We start from the raw sequence: 17,239 nt of genomic DNA on the forward strand, positions 1-17,239 counted from the left end.
ATGTCCATGTGTCTTTATCAAGAAAAATGGATCAAATTTTGTCATTATTGCAATATATGTTGATGATATCAATTTAATTGGAACTCCTAAAGAGATCAAAATTGCAGTTGAATATCTAAAGAAAGAATTTGAGATCAAAGATTTTAGAAAGACAAAATATTGTTTGGGATTATAACTTGATCATGTTAATAATGGAATATTTATCCATCAATCGACATATACCCCAAAGGTATTAACACAATTTTATATGGATAAATTGCACTATCTGAGTACATCAATGATGGTCCAATCCCTTGATCCCATATAAGATCCATTTATACCAAATGAAGAAATACTTGGCCTCGAGATACCATATCTCAGCGCTATTGGCTCATTAATGTACCTTACGAATTGTACCAGACCATATATATCTTTTTCAGTAAGTTACTGGCCAAGTTTAGCGCATCCCCTACAAAATACCATTCGAATGGTATCAAACACACTTTTCATTACTTTCAAGTGCACTTACCTATATATATATACACATACATCTATATTTATATTATCCGGCTCACACACGTCACTATATATATACATATACTTTTCAATATTATATATTATATTATATGATTATTACATAACAATTTTTTAATTTTACTATTATTAAAATTATTATACTTCATTTGTTCAATTCACAAAAATATATAAATATATTTTTATTTTGAATCATTCAATTACAAAATAATTATTTATTTTTAGTATTTATAGATTTTTTTTTTTACAAATACCTCTGTTTTATTGTTATATTATTACTTTTATATTAAAAAAAATAAGGGCATAATTACTTTTACACTACTTTTTTATGTAAAATTTTCAACAATAAAAAAGTAAAATTCAAAACATTATAAATTATAAAATTTAAAATATAATTAAAAAGTTAGTTATATTTTCTAAAAGAAAAAAGGCAAATAAGGTGGGACAAACGAAAACAGAAATAGTAGACGAAAAATGCGGAACGGATGGAGTAATATTTCCTAGTGTTTTAATAAAAAATACTCAAAATTTTTTATATTTTATGTATTGTGTAAAATCTCTTGTGTTAAATTAAGGTTACATAAAATACATTTTTATGCAAAGGTGATGTTTTGATTATAAACATGCATCTAATTATACATATTTTATACACATAAAAAATATCTTAAATAATACTACATCCGTTTCAAATACCATGCAACACTTCATTTTTAGTATGTGCAAACATCCTGTAATATTTCTAAATAGAAAATAATTAAATATACTTAATCTATATCTCACATTTTCTCTCATCATATCTTCTTTCTCATCGTACTACCTAATTCCTAAATTATCTTATTTTTAATACTACCCACCTAAATTCTCCTGTCGAAAATAAATGTTATACCATATTTTGAGACGAAATAAATAAATAATTTATCAACAATAAATTTAATAATTTTTCAAAGACAGACTATTACTTTTTTCTTTAAAAAAAAACTACTATAAAATAAGCTATTTTGAAGGCTCGCCTTTTCGATTTTTCAACATGTGGATTGAGTACGCATCGTTTATGGACACGATCTCTTCAGCCAGGAATTTGCATATTAGAGGAACTGCTCAGTTCTGCCTCGTTACTGAGCTGAAAGGTCTCAAGAAGCACCTAATTGACCTTAACAAGAATCATTTTTCCCACATTTTAGAGAGAAGCAGGGCAGCTCCGATTAACTTGAAATCTGCTCAGCAGGCCCTGGACGCCAATCCGAACTCGGCTGCTACCAATAATATTGCCCAGCTGCGTGAAGATGCTGCCAGACTTCAAAGGGCTGCGATAACCTTCGTCCAACAAAAAACGAATTGCAAGTATCTGGTGGAAAATGACAAATGCTCTAAGACTTTCCACTCTTGGATTAAAAGGGCTGCTAAGGGAAATTTCATTGCTTCGATTACCAGGGAAGATGGTTCAGTTACCTCCTCTATTTCTGAAGTGGTTGGAGAACTATCGAGCTTCTATGTCAATCTGTTGGGTTCGCCTATAGAAGTCGTTGATCTTGAGCAGGAGGTTATCGACTCTGGCCCTCTCATTCCAGAGTCTATTCATGGTGATCTCATGTTGCCTGTCTCGGACATGGAAATTCTTGAAGTCCTCAAATCGATGAATGTCGACAAATCTCCGGGAAGCGACGGATTTTCAGCTGGTTTCTTTGTGGCTGCATGGTACATTGTTGGACCTGATGTGTCTAAAGCAATTAAGGATTTCTTTACTCATGGTAAGCTTCTCAAGCAAGTCAACCATACTAATATTGTGCTCATTCCAAAATCAGCCTCATCCTCTCGGGTGGGTGATTTCTGGCCGATCGCTTGCTGCCGCATCATCTATAAGATCATTTCTAAGCTCCTGGCCAATCGTCTAAAGCAGGGACTGTCGCATATTATCGATAATGCCCAAGGCGCTTTGGTTCAGGGCAGGAATTTAATGGAGAATGTTCTGCTCCTTCAGGAACTCCTAAGAAATTATTCGAGAAAAAGGGTTTCGCCCAGGTGTATAATTAAATTGGACCTCCGCAAGGCTTTTGATTCGGTCTCGTGGGATTTCTTGGAATCAATACTGCTCAGGCTGAACTTCCCAGTGCATTTTGTTCACCTAATTATGGAACGCGTGAGCTCGGTCTCATTTTCATTGTCAATTAATGGGAATTCCTACAGGTTGTTTAAAGGAAGGAAAGGGTTGCGCCAAGGAGACCCTCTCTCCCCATACCTTTTCATCTTATGTATGATCACATCCGCAGGTGGAGTGGAAGTCACCTGTCCTATGCTGGTAGACTTGAGCTAATTCGAACAGTAATTCAAGGCACGTGCTGCTTCTGGCTTTCAATGTTTCCTATGCCTTCGACAGTGCTGCAACATATCACAAAGATATGCAGATCCTTCTTGTGGCAAAATAAATCAGCCCCGATTGTGTGGTCGAAGATCTGCTTGCCGAAAAAGGAGGGCAGTTTGGGCCTGCGCTCGCTGGAAATTTGGAACTCTGCCCTCTTGCTAAATATCTCTGGTCACTATACTCGGGCAAGGAATCTCTTTGGATTAAATGGATGCACAACTGCTACCTCCGGAGCTGAGACATCTGGACGCTGGAAGCATCAAACCATCACTCATATTTCTTAAAATCTATTCTGCGGATCAGAGACAAATTGATTTCAGTTGTCGGTAATCTGGAGCAGACTCGAGCAGTGTTGTACAGATGTTTTGGTCGCGGTATTTCTGATGTCTCAGCTGTCTACAATTATCTTAGAGATCGGAATAGCAACTGGCAGTTTTTTAACCCCGTATGGGACTACCCAATCCTCCCGAAACACTCCTTCATTCAGTGGATAATGGCTTCGGGTAAACTTAAGACGAAGGACAGACTTGAGTTTCTGGATATTGATCGCACCTGTGTCCTCTGCAAAACTCAATCGGAAAGCATTCAACACCTCTTGTTTGCATGCCCATTCTAGTCGCAAATCTGTGCTGCAATTTGTTCGTGGATGCAGACCCCAAACACCATGTGCTGCCTTGAGTCGGCTGCGAGTTGGATCAGCTCCAACACCTCTCAGGATCCCTCTCTCAGATTACTTCACTGTTTCGGCTTTGCATCAACAATATACTACATTTGGACTGCCCGTAACAAAGGGTCTCTTGAAAATTTCTCGTTGAATCCCCGGATCTCTATAAATAAAATTAAATTATGCTCATATCGCATCTTATACTCTTTAAAACCAAACAACATATGAAACATGCTCTTTACTTGGTTTAATGTACAGGTTTTGGCTCTTTTGATCCCAAGGTGAGGAGGCTGATGTGGCTGTTCGACAACTCCAGCTTTATGGAGTTTTGTTTACTTTAATTTTTATTAATTGTAGGGATTGGCCCTTTAGTGATGGCCCCTGTCTGCGTGCAGAATTTGATATCAATTAGTTTTGATTAGTCGAACACTTTTGAATTAGCAGCTGACAGGCTACTGTTGATGGTTCCCTTTGAGTTGGTTGCTTCCCGGGTATGCCCGGTGTATATGTAATTAACTATTATTTTATTTATTTATATATAAAATCCTTGATCTTTCTGATCAAAAAAAACAAAAAAGAATGAAACGAGCTTACAATAGAGTTGTATTCTCCCAAATCTCTCCACTATATCTGTCCTAATTAACAGATTCATCACTTCATCAACATAGAAGGTAAGAACGACATATATGAAAAATATCATTCTAAATAAATCTATATCTTGATTCTACGATATTCTCTCAATCAAATCCCATAAAATCTAATAATTCAACTAAATGAAATCCTCTAAAAATAATATTCCTTTCTGGGATGCTCCGGATTGATCAACATGGTCCGCAAAAAATAGATCACTTGTTTCATAATGATTGGTTTCTCAATGACAGTGGGGATTTGATTTGTATATCCTTTAACTCCTTCATTCAATCATAATCATCTTTTTTGGAGGAGTTCACCTAGTTAAAAATGAATCCCATGTGTCTTCTGCAAGAGACATAATGAACACTTTAATTTTCATTTTCCAATGTTGGTAGTTTTCACCATCAAGTAATGGAGGTCTTGTGATCGAACTTCCTTCCTTTCCCGCCATGGTCGTGGATCTATTCTCAGAATGTCGAGAAGCCTACTCTGATACTAATTGTTGGTCCCAAACGCCTTAAATATTTAATAACACAAAAATGCACCAGATTTTCGTAGAAGGAATTCGAGCATCGTAAACAGAGTTATGTTGTTCGTGCAAGGTTCAAACCACTCACGCATACTGTAATCGAAAAATAAAGGACAATCAAATTGTTAGCCCAGTTCGGCCATCGGAGACCTACATCTAGGGGATACCAACCCAAGCAATATCACTCTTCATGAAGAACAAATCGAGCTTATAATAGAGTTGTACTAGATGCTACTCTATAGCACTCACCCCCCCTCTTCCTAAAGTTGCTCAACAAGCCATCTATACCCTCAATCTTGCCTACTCTATTTTTCTCACGTCGAGATGATCATTACCCCAAGAATTTTCTCTATGATCACTCTCTCGAATCTTCCCACTATATATGTCTTAATTAACAAATTCATCACTTCATCAGCATAGAAGGTAAGAACAACAGATATGAAAAATATCATTCTAAATAAATCTATATATTGACTCTACAATATTCTCTCAATCAAATCCCATCAAATCTAATAATTCAACTAGAGCTGTTAAACGAACCGAGCCGTTCGTGAACACGGCTCGGTTCGGCTCGGTTAAAGCTCGTTCGTGAACGTTAACGAGCCGAACCGAACAACATAAATAGACTCGTTTGGTTAACGAACGAGCCCGAGCCCTGTTCGCGAATGTTCACGAACGTTTGTTAAAATAATATATAATTTTAACTATTATATATAAAAATTATAATTTATAAATAAATAAAGTATTAATTTAAAATAAATAAAACAAATAATTCTAAATTTTAATTTTAATTTATACATATATATAAAAATTAAAAATATATATAAAAAATTTAAAAATAATTTCAAATTTTAATTTTAATTAAAAAATAATATTAAATAAACACCCTCCTCTGTTCTTTACTTTCTTTCTTTAAATTAATACATAAAATATTATATATATATAAATATTAAAAATAAAATAATATACTTGTCAATTGTCATTTCTCAAACCCTAATTTCTACTTCCCTTCCACCTGCCGCTCCTTTCTGTTCATTCTTTTCTTTCTCACCTTTACCCCACCGCTCCTTTCACTCCGCCGCTCCTTTCTGTTCTTTCCTTTCTTTCTTACCTTCACTCGCTACTCGCTAGTAGTAGTCGCTCCATTGTTTACTTATCATATCGTCGCCGCCGTCTTCTTCCTCTCACAGCTGTCTTCCTTCACAGCGAGAAGCCACTGTCTTCCTCCACCATTTTCCGCCGTCAATAGTCGCCGCCTTTGCGAGCCCACAGTCCTGCCACCAGCTCCCGCCAATACTCCAGTCTGCGCGACAGCAACGCCTACTTCGCCCGCCTCTTCTTCCACCTTCCGACCGTCCACAACCCGCCGTCCGCAGCCCACATCCTCGCCTCCTCCCAATCCAAGCTGCAACAGGTAAATTTATATTTATTTTCACATACATTTATTTATCGATTTAGGAGCTCTACCGCTTTCTTTTGAAATTATGAATATATACGAACATATATATACATTGAATTTCACCTCAACCGTCGGACCTCTGTTTTTCTTTATAAATATATATTACAGATTTACAGTTCACAAATAAATATATAAATATTTAAATAAATATTCAATTTGATTATCATGACTATATATGCAAATTACTATATCTATTTCAATAACATTCAATTTGTTCATCATAATTTTAAATTTCGATAAGAGTTTCTAATATTTTTCATATTTGTAATTGTAGCTATGTCTCAAAGTCAATCCCAACAAGGTTCTTCTACTGTTCCTGCCATGGATTATGTTGATCATCTTGTTGAACAAGTTCCCACTGATGAAGGTGAAGATGATGAAATGCACGAGGACGTCGACTTGGAGATTCTTGCTGATAGCCATCAAAAGGATAAAGAAAAAAACATGGAAGAAAATAGGGAGGATTATAAAAAAAAAAGGTCGAGCTAAGAAATCGTTTGTGTGGCAACATATGAAAGAAATATCTCAACCTGATGGGTTAGTAAAAGTGCAATGCAGTCATTGTAAAAGGATTTTCTCAAGAAATCCGGGAGGAATGACAACTACTTACAAGCGTCATCTGGTAACCTGTCGCGCGGTCAATCAAATATTTCACCTAATCCGTTATCAAAATTTAATGTCATATAGGGGAAGGGATCGTCTCCACATGGATTGTGTGATTCATTCTTTCGTGTTCTAGTGCAGTAAATAAAGGGGGAATTTTCTTTTATTATCTAATGAAAATAAAATAACAAAGCAATTAAATTAATGAGGGAACTGACTATCAAGGGGATGTCTGGCTCAACGGATGATGCAGTTATGTCACTTGTGTTTTATCATAAATTCAATAAAGTTAATTCTTATTAAAGTATCAATAAATTGGTTATAGTTATCAACAAGCTCTGACAACCAATTTTTCCTTACAGTGTAAGTAATTAAGGTACGACCGTGAACTACCCCTAATTAAGCAAATAAACCTAGGTGCGCCCATAAGAATATTGCCTAACCGCATTCCAATCTAGAAAAACCCAATTCAAAACAATTATTACCTAAGAGGAGCAATTAGATTTGATTATCTAACCCCCGGGAAGGAACTATTCAACCCGGTTGTCACCTATTCAAGTGCGAATACAATTACGGATATCCTACCTGAATTGACTTTAGATTATCAGACTAATTTCAATATCGGTACCAAAATATTCAATCAATCTAACAATCACAAAAGCTATTCTCAGAATTAGACAAATATTGATAATCAAAAAGAACTTTTATAAAGAAAATCAAGAATCTCCAAAACAAAAGAACCAAAACATTATCACCCCTCAAACCAGAAAAGTGTCTACTCCATAATCAAATAATAAAGAACAAAAGAGAAAGATGAAGTCATAGTGGGAGGGGGAAATCTTCTCTGTCGATTTGCTCCTGCGCGATCTATGAATCTGTCTGCTCCTATGCGTTTCTGCCCTAGCCGTCCTCTCTTCTTTCGAAACGTGTGATCCCTCATCTTTTATTTAAGTTTTGCCCTAATTATTTTGTAGATGGGCTTTTGGGCCTTTAATTAATTTCTCATATCAAGAGGGTGTAGTTAGTAATGGTCATGACTAACTAGGTTGTGCAAATATGAATTTTTCTTCCATTTTTCTGCCAATTATGCCAAATTTGATATTTGCCCTCTGCACACAACAAATAAACAATTCGCATATAAATTAGGTATAATCCAATCAAAATCACTCAAATATCGCATATGATATGAATATAAAATGCGTGCGATTTCTAACTATCAATTCTCCCCACACCTAGATCATGCTTGCCCTCAAGCATAAATTCGAAATAAGCCAAAGAAATCGCAGGCAACTCGATATGACAAGAGGATCCAACACAACCACTTCAATCCGAATTTTAACACATCAAGCCAAGTCAACCTCACAAGATAAAGTGTATTCGCACATGCTCTCTGAAGAAATTAAGTGTATAATTGGTTCAACACTCAGGTAGTGCAACAAAATATTATCCTGTAGGCTTGAGTAAAAATCAAATCTCCCTTGCTTAAAATATTCGAATCTAGCATAAAGAATCAAAGGGACTTTCAATAAGGGTTGTAACGGGGCTTATGGTCAGGGTAGGAAAAAGGATATACAAAGGCTAAAATATGTCAGAAAAGAACACAATAAGAACACGATGCTAGCACATGAATCCGCATAAACAATCAAATCCTTACTCTATTCCCTACCCAAACTTTGATAATGAAATTAAATGAAAATACTTTATTAAGATAATTATTTATTTATTTATTTTTGTATTATTTTTTTTGCTTCTTTTTTTGTTTTTTTTTTTCGTTTTTTTTTATTTCTTGTTTTTTTTTTTGATTTCTTGATTTTTTATTTTTGATTTTTTTTTTGGCTTTTGCCTATATATATATATATACATACACTACCCACAGTTATTCCTTCATACTATGACTTATTCGTACCCAAATTTCATTTCTCACTAGTGCCGAGAAAATAAAGTGCATCACAACATGAACTTAAAGTAATTCTTTCTAACATAGGGTTCAAATTGGAGAGGGCTTAATCAAAAGAAGGGTATGAGACTAAAAAACAGGTTATTATAAAAGAAAAAAATAGGCTAAGAAGACTCAAATGGGCTAACTAGGGGAATATATTGTGCTGGGTAATAAAAAAGGGCTTAGTGGGTTACCTAATGCCCTTATCATTTTCAAAACGCAGGACTCGATAGTTGCAAGTTCAACATGCATAATTACTCAAGTTCTAGGTCATCTAATTGAGCACTACAAATCACACATGAAAGAAATTTCCAAAAGCCTGAATATATGCAATTTATTTTCTAATGTGACTTTTGGAATATAGGCTCAAATTCTCACAGGGTTCAAACGTCGACTTGACTCAACATATCACCAATCAAATGTCATTAGTCATGCCAAACTAACCTATCACACAAATCACCTTTGACCCACTTCAGACTAATCTAAAAAACATGCGAAAAGACAGCAAATCAGGCATAAAAATTGCACAAAATGAAAATTTTGCCCAAAAATTTGTATAACTCTCCTCACACCTAAAGTATGCATTGTCCTCAATTTAAAGAAAGCAATGAAAGAAGAGAGGAACTTCCCTGGAGTCCATAGGGGGTGTAGTAGTTGGGAGCTTTGTTAACACCTCTTCATTTGATCGTGATTTTTAGGGAGGCTTGAATTTTATCCTTGCAAACGATTAGCCAAACGCAACAATGTATTCAAACAAAGTAATTCACTCAAGTGACTAAACCCAATTGCACCAAAAAATCAGCCACAACAACGAACAAGATTATGCAAAGAGAGTGCGATCTTCAATTCAAACATGTCAAACCAAATCATTATATTCAAAACAGTCCTATATAACAACCAACAACCAATAGTCAGTCACAATGTTAGGCAATGCAATTCAGAACACCACTGTAACTAATCCAAGACAGAATAGCCAAGAATAGAACTACGTCAAAACAAATCAAGCGTAACATTACGAACATTACTATGCGACACCAAGTTCACAGCAATTTCCTAGTAACAGGAGTCCATAAAGTGGAAATTCTAAAACATCAATCCCATATCTCAACATATTATTGAAAAATTGAAAGTATTGGTAGGGATGAATAGATAATACCCAATCAAAGAATGAAGATGGGCGTTGGCTGGAGGCGGCCCAGGGCTGTTCGGCGGCGGAAGGAAATGTGGAATCTGCGGCGGCGTGGAGTCGCAGGGGGCGCTGGGCGTCGGAAGGACTGGTTCGATACAGGCGGCGTTACTGGAGGTCGTCTTCTGGCAGAGGCGGCGTCTCGGCGGCGGAAGGAAATCAGGAAAGAAGAACGGCGGAGGCGGAGGGCTCAGCGGAAAGGGATTAGGGATTTTTTTATTTGTTTTATTTATTTATTTTATTTTGGGGATTTTAGGGTTAAAATTTGGTAGAATGAGGGATGCAGGCAGTGTGATAGAGCAGTATTAGTCATGCTCATGACTAAATACTACTTATCATTCTGGAAATTGGAGAGGTATAGAAATATTGGAAAAAAAAAAAAGCAGAATGTGAGGTATCAATTAGTCATGACCATGACTAAAAGCCACTTCTTGATCTGAATTTTTTTTTTTTTTTTTATGCTGCCACGCCTTTGCAAAAAGCCAGTAATTATTTTTCAAAAGACCTGCACAAAATCAAACAAAATTATCAAAAGTATTATTAGAAATTAAATAATAAAAAATAATTAGAATTAAAGAAAGCATTTAAATGGTTTGCGTTGTCTCCCAAAAAGCGCTTTTCTTTATAGTCTTTGAGCTAGACTTCGCTTCGCATCAATTCTGAACATTGAAATCGGCAACGGGTGCCAACTTTATAGGATCAAGTGAGGGTTCCTCGTGGTATAATTTGAAGCGATGTCTATTTGCCACACACTTTTTCTTCGGCTTAGAATTTTGATTCTCCTTATGACATTTTTTTGCTGCCAGCAATGGTGATCCCTTGGGAATCCATCTCCACTTTTCGACAATCTTTTTTCTTTTCTTACTTTCTCCAGTTGGTCTTTTCTCTAACTGTTTTGTCAACACAGTTCTTCGTTTATTCTCATTACCAACTTCACAAGTTTCCTGCACCATAAAATTAATAACATTAATTGCATATAACGATTCAGATTCAACAGGACATTTGACGGGATTAAAAATATTGAAATGAAATTCTTCTCCATCAAACTCCAAGCTGAGTGTGCCCTTTTTAACATCTATCTTTGTTCCTGCAGTGCACATAAAAGGTCTTCCTAACAAAAGAGGCGGTGGATTAAAACAATTTGCATCGTGCATATCAAGAATATAAAAATCAACAGGAAAAATTAATTCATTCACTTGAACTAATACATCTTCTATCATACCATCGGGATAAGCATGGGTTCGATCAGCAAGTTGAATAATAATTCCTGTTTTTTTTAGAGACCCTAGATTTAAAGAGTCGTATATTGATCGAGGCATGACATTAATAGCAGCTCCTAGATCTAGCATAGCCTTAGTTATCTCAGTTTTTCCAATCTTACAAGGGATAGAAAATATACCTGGATCACCTGTTTTAGGTGGTACCTTTCTTTTGATAACAGCAGAAACGTTCTCACCCGCTATAATATGCTCGTCTTCTCGCAATTTCTTTTTGTTGGTGCACAGTTCTTTCAAAAACTTTGCGTACTTGGGGATTTGGGTGATAGCTTCCAGGAGCGGGATATTAAGTTCCAACTTCTTGAATATTTCCATCATCTCTTTTCGTTTGTTTGCCTTTTGTGGTTTCTTCAACCTGTCAGGAAAAGGAGCTGATTAAGTTTCAGTAGGAGGAACAGAGTTAGGAAGTACCTTTTCGTGAAGTTCAACTTCTTTTTCGATCTCCATCTCAATCTGATCTTTATTTTGTTCCTTTGAGATAGGAGGTGGACCTTCCAATTCCTTTCCGCTACGAAGAGTTATAGCACTCGTATTCTTTGGATTAGGCCGGGAAGAACATTCAATCTTCGTATCACTGCAGATAGTGATGGCGCTGACATTTGCTGGATTTGGCTCAGACTGAGCAGGCCACTTTCCTCTTTCACGTAGCTGTTTCACCTCCTCCGACACTTGATTGATCAGACCTTGTCATTTGTCGACAGTTGACTTCATCTCTTGCTGGAATTGCAGGGCACTGGTAGCCATAGACTTCACCAAGTCTTCCAAAGATGGACTGAAGTTGCTTGTGCGTGCTTGGGGTGGCTGTTTCACATAGAAACGAGGTTGTTGCATCTGTTGCATAGCTCCGAATGGTTGATGAGCATTACCCCGCTATGCGTTTCCATAACGCAGGTTCGGATGATCTCTCCAGCCTGGATTGTAGGTGTTGGAGTATGGATTATACGCTGGAGGTCTACATACCGTAGTTTGCAGTGTTCACATCCACTGCACATTCTTCTTGGAGGGTCGGACATGCATCTGTAGAGTGTCATGCACTTGTGCATATTCCACACGCCTTGACCTGGACACTCGGGTTGGATTTTTCCACGACCATCTTGCGAACAAAGCTCGTCAACTCATAAAGTTGTTGTTGTATCGATTGGATGGTATGGTCGTTTTTGTTTCCGCTCATATGTCCAACATCTCTTGAACCAAATTGCTGCGTGTTTTCAGCCATCCTCGCAATAAGATCCCAAGCTTGTGCCGGCGTCTTATTTACTAAAGCTCCACCGCTTGCAGCATCGATAATGTTCCTGTCCATCAACGACAAACCATCATAAAAGTATTGAATCAATAATTGAGAGGGAATTTGATGTTGTGGACATTTGATGATAAGCTTATTGAATCGCTCCCAATATTCATGAAGCGTTTCACCTGATTGTTGCTTAATGCCACATATCTCCTTCCTCAGGATCGCAGCTCTGGAAGCTGGAAAGTACTTCTCCAAAAATTTCTTTTTCATGTCGTTCCACGTGTCGATACTTCCAGGTGGGAGATAGTAGAGCCAATCCTTTGCAGCATCTTTGAGTGAGAATGGGAAGGCTCTAAGTTTGATCTGTTTGTCAGTAACACCTGGTGGTTTCATGCTGGAACACACCACGTCGAACTCTTGCAAGTGTTTGTGAGTTTCTTCACCTGCAAGTCCATGAAAAGAAGGCAATAAATGAATTAATCCAGATTTCAGTTCAAAAGTAATAGTGTTATTTAGAGTGGGAAAGTTAATGCATAAGGGCTGCTGCGCCAAGTTGGGAGCAGCCAACTCCCTTAAAGTGCGGGTATCCTCAGCCATGACAGTCTTTTGATCACTTTTAGAGTCGCTGGAGCTAGAGATTCTGAGGTGGTTTAAAGATTCTGCCAGCTTCGCAACCTGAGTAGGTTTTCGTTGCTTGGCTTCCTTTCGTAGCTTTCGCTCAACCTTCTCGATCTCAAGATTAAATATCAGTTCACCTGTACGAGAAGAACGGGGCATAAACAGGAAGATAAATTAAAATAACACAAAAGAGCAAAACAAAGCGCCAATTCCTGGCAACGGCGCCAAAAATTGACCTGTCGCGCGGTCAATCAAATATTTCACCTAATCCGTGATCACAATTTAATGTAATATAGGGGAAGGGATCGTCTCCACAGAGATTGTGTGATTCACTCTTTCGTGTTCTAGTGCAGTAAATAAAGGGGGAATTTTTTTTATTATCTAATGAAAATAAAATAACAAAGCAATTAAATTAATGAGGGAACTGACTATCAAGGGGATGTCTGGCTCAACGGATGATGCAGTTATGGCACTTGTGTTTTATCATAAATTCAATAAAGTTAATTCTTATTAAAGTATCAATAAATTGATTATAGTTATCAACAAGCTCTGACAACCAATTTTTCCTTACAGTGTAAGTAATTAAGGTACGACCGTTAACTACCCCTAATTAAGCAAATAAACCTAGGTGCCCATAAGAATATTGCCTAACCGCATTCCAATATAGAAAAACCCAATTCAAAACAATTGCTACCTAAGAGGAGCAATTAGATTTGATTATCTAATCCCCGGGAAGGAACTCTTCAACCCGGTTGTCACCTATTCGAGTGCGAATACAATTACGGATATCCTACCTGAATTGACTTTAGATTACCAGACTAATTTAAATATTGGTACCAAAATATTCAATCAATCTAACAATCACAAACGCTATTCTCAGAATTAGACAAATATTGATAATCAAAAAGAACTTTTATAAAGAAAATCAAGAATCTTCAAAACAAAAGAACCAAAACATTATCACCCCTCAAACCAGAAAAGTGTCTACTCCATAATCAAATAATAAAGAACAAAAGAGAAAGATGAAGTCATAGTGGGAGGGGGAAATGTTCTCTGTCGATTTACTCCTGCGCGATCTATGAATCTGTCTGCTCCTATGCGTTTCTGCCCTAGCCGTCCTCTCTTCTTTCGAAACGTGTGATCCCTCCTCTTTTATTTAATTTTTGCCCTAATTATTTTGTAGATGGGCTTTTGGGCGTTTAATTAATTTCTCATTTCAAGAGGGTGTAGTTAGTCATGGTCATGACTAACTAGGTTGTGCAAATCTGAATTTTTCTTCCATTTTTTCTGCTTATTATGCCAAATTTGATATTTGCCCTCTGCACACAGCAAATAAACAATTCGCATATAAATTAGGTACAATCCAATCAAAATCACTCAAATATCGCATATGATATGAATATAAAATGCATGCGATTTCTAACTATCATCTGGATAGTTGTATTAAGACATCATTGCCTTCGGAACAACAAGTTCTTTCTTTCACTACCGAATCTCATTCGGAAGGGATAACTTCGATTGCGAATTATCGGTACGATCATGCTAAGGTACGGGAACTTGCATCCCATATGATTTTAGCTTATAAATATCCTTTTCTAATGATGGAGCATGCTATTTTCAACAAGTTTTTTAAAGTTATTTCTCTATTTTATCAAAAGATTAGTAGACATATTGTGAAGAAGGATTGCATGACTACTTTTGAATTTGAAAAAAAAAATTGAAATCAATGTTAAAGGGTGTTAAAAGAATTAGTCTTACAACTGACTTGTGGAAGTCGAACCATAAGGTTCAATATATGGTGGTGACTGGACACTTTGTAGATGACAATTGGGTATTACAAAAGAGAGTGTAACACCCCCAGTTGGCTCATACTGGACATGCTACCGCCACACTGCATCATGAGGTCGTCATCTCCTACTTCGGGCCCCACAATACAGTGTTAAGGCTAAAATTAACCATAAAAGCGCATTATTATATAACAGAATCTGATTTATAAATATTTACAAAACACACCCCTTAACAAGAGGTTTTTCCGGTTAAAAATTTACATATAATACAATAGACGTAAGTTCACTCACTCAGCCCGTCTTTCTATATCCTGAGACGTCCTCTGTCTCGGATATGCCATGCATACCTGAAACACATATTTTCTTAAAAGCAGTCTAGAATTAAATCCATTTTAAGAACTAACATGAAATATGCCATATCATACCTTTTTAAAATAAAGTCTAATTCCCGTCAATCCTAACATACGTGTCATGTCATGCCAATAGTGAAATGATGCAACAAAGATATCAAACTCGACAACAATGCACATGCACATATATACATCCGCCGAAGTGAGCAGCCGGAATAACCTTGGCTCCATAATAATAGGCTCACTACATTTGTCTAAGTGAGCAGCCGGAATACCCTCGGCCCCGCAATAACAAGCTCACTAGACCATCATTAATAAATAGCCGGAAAACCCTCGGCTCAAGGAAGGACCTGATAAACCCATAATAATATAACGTTCATCCGGTCACTCCCATATACCCATCATACAACTCCTACAATCAATACATGGATAGCCGAACGTTGTCGCCATTAACCACAAGACGCCCCATAGTCTGTGATAGCGAAGATAGGACCCCGGGACTAGCCCTATCCCGTGTAATGTAGTAGAATCCGTGCAACCTGGAATCACCCAAGGGAAACCCGGAAACTCTACTCCTCCTTGCGCGCCGTAACGGGATCACGTTTGGAGTTTGGCATACGATCCTAAACTACCGGTAGAACTCACTAGTAGCTACTCCAATGAGTGGAACAACACCGAACACGAATAATTAGACTGAATACGTCTCAACTACAATGGGTCTAATCCCTGAATAACAGTGCGACTAAGTCACCCAGTTGTCCGACTACTATCGTCCATTATCGCCAAAGTGTTACGGTACATCGGGGTCGAATATCCTAACCCCAGATGATGCCCTCGCCTAGCACTACCACACACAACGACTAGACGATAGATCCATAAAACATATCCGATAAATCGTGCAATATGTGTACAATATACCAAATAAGTGAATTTACCGAAAAGGGCTAGTAAGACAGCTCACCTATCATTCTTTTCATAAATTCACCAACGCGATCAAATACATATATCAAATACCATAAACTGTGAAGTCTCTCACATGCATATGCACACATATATATATAAATATATACATGCACTGACAAAATGATTCACATAATATCACATTAGCATATTAATCAGAATCGCATGCAACATGCATACCTAATTTTCTTAAAATTAGATTTAATTCCCTACTGCTTACCTCTTATCAACACTCCTTAGCTTTTGCAATCTTACCCGAATCTCCTCCAACGTACACCTGTCACATTATTTACTCAAATCAGTTGAGCTATATGCTTACTTATAGGAGCTACCTGCTTATTCAAAAGCTAATTTCTATAATTAGCTCGTTGGGTTTCAAACTTTTATATTTAGTAGACTATGATATTCTAGCTATAAAACTCTTATACCTCATAATATTTATATTGCCCGATTATTAAATAAAAATACTTAAAGATATGAATAAATAGACCGGTGCAATACACTGCCGGTGCAATACACTGCCGTTTTCAATTCGACTCGGATCGATACAAAATTCACAGAATATAATGCTAGGACTACGAATAGGCTATTAGCTAAAGAACTTAGTCGATTAAATAGTAAAATAGCCGGTTATGAATTTTTGAAGAATTTCTAATTTAATATCCTCAATATCTAAATTCATATTAAAATCCATAATTAAATTCTACGTATAACAAGGAATACAATACCGAAGTCGGAATCGAAATCGAACGGCTAAATCTTTTTCTTTCTTCCTTTTTTTTTTTTTTTTCTTCTTCTTTCCCTGCGTTTCTTCTACTTCCTTCATTCGCAGGTAAGATTGATTTATATTATATTATATTATATTATATTATTATTAATAATAAAAGTTATTATTAATATTATTATCATCGTCCATTCGTATCATCATTATCATCACTTAGTATTATTATATTATTATATATATTATAATTTATATTTATTCTTATCGATATTTATCCGTTTAACAGTCTTTTTAATCATAATCAATATATAAAATAGGAATAAGATTTATTCCAAAATATTAATTTCTTGATCCCAAAATATTATAAAAATATTTATTTGCTATAATAATATTATTTTATACACTCCAAA

At 36.4% G+C, this 17,239-nt stretch overlaps 1 protein-coding gene and 1 non-coding gene across 2 annotated transcripts; one reads left to right on the forward strand and one right to left on the reverse strand.

Annotated features, from left to right (window-relative positions):
* Positions 1 to 10,538: 10,538 nt before the first annotated feature.
* On the reverse strand, positions 10,539 to 13,170 carry LOC127258426 (uncharacterized). The gene is made up of 3 exons (XM_051285264.1): positions 12,198 to 13,170; positions 11,574 to 11,845; positions 10,539 to 11,510 (listed from the first exon to the last, which is right to left on the reverse strand). The coding sequence occupies exons 1-3, from the start codon at positions 13,168 to 13,170 to the stop codon at positions 10,539 to 10,541; spliced, it is 2,217 nt and encodes a 738-aa protein (XP_051141221.1).
* LOC127259842 (small nucleolar RNA R71) lies at positions 12,509 to 12,615 on the forward strand. The gene has a single exon (XR_007840585.1). It is a non-coding gene; the product is annotated as a small nucleolar RNA R71 (small nucleolar RNA).
* Positions 13,171 to 17,239: the final 4,069 nt, after the last annotated feature.

The sequence above is a fragment of the Andrographis paniculata genome, unplaced genomic scaffold (genome assembly GCF_009805555.1).
Source record: "Andrographis paniculata isolate CXL003 unplaced genomic scaffold, ASM980555v1 Contig14END, whole genome shotgun sequence".
In the NCBI taxonomy this organism is placed as follows: Eukaryota; Viridiplantae; Streptophyta; class Magnoliopsida; order Lamiales; family Acanthaceae; genus Andrographis; species Andrographis paniculata.

Bases quoted from the DNA above. Each gene is read 5' to 3' on its own strand.
- LOC127258426 (XM_051285264.1), bottom strand. From the start codon at position 13,170: ATGCCCCGTTCTTCTCGTACAGGTGAACTGATATTTAATCTTGAGATC. The intron at 11,846-12,197 runs GTGCATGACACT...ACAAATGACAAG, and splicing joins GGCGTGTGGAATATGCACAA to GTCTGATCAATCAAGTGTCG. The intron at 11,511-11,573 runs GTACTTCCTAAC...GACAGGTTGAAG, and splicing joins AAGTTGAACTTCACGAAAAG to AAACCACAAAAGGCAAACAA.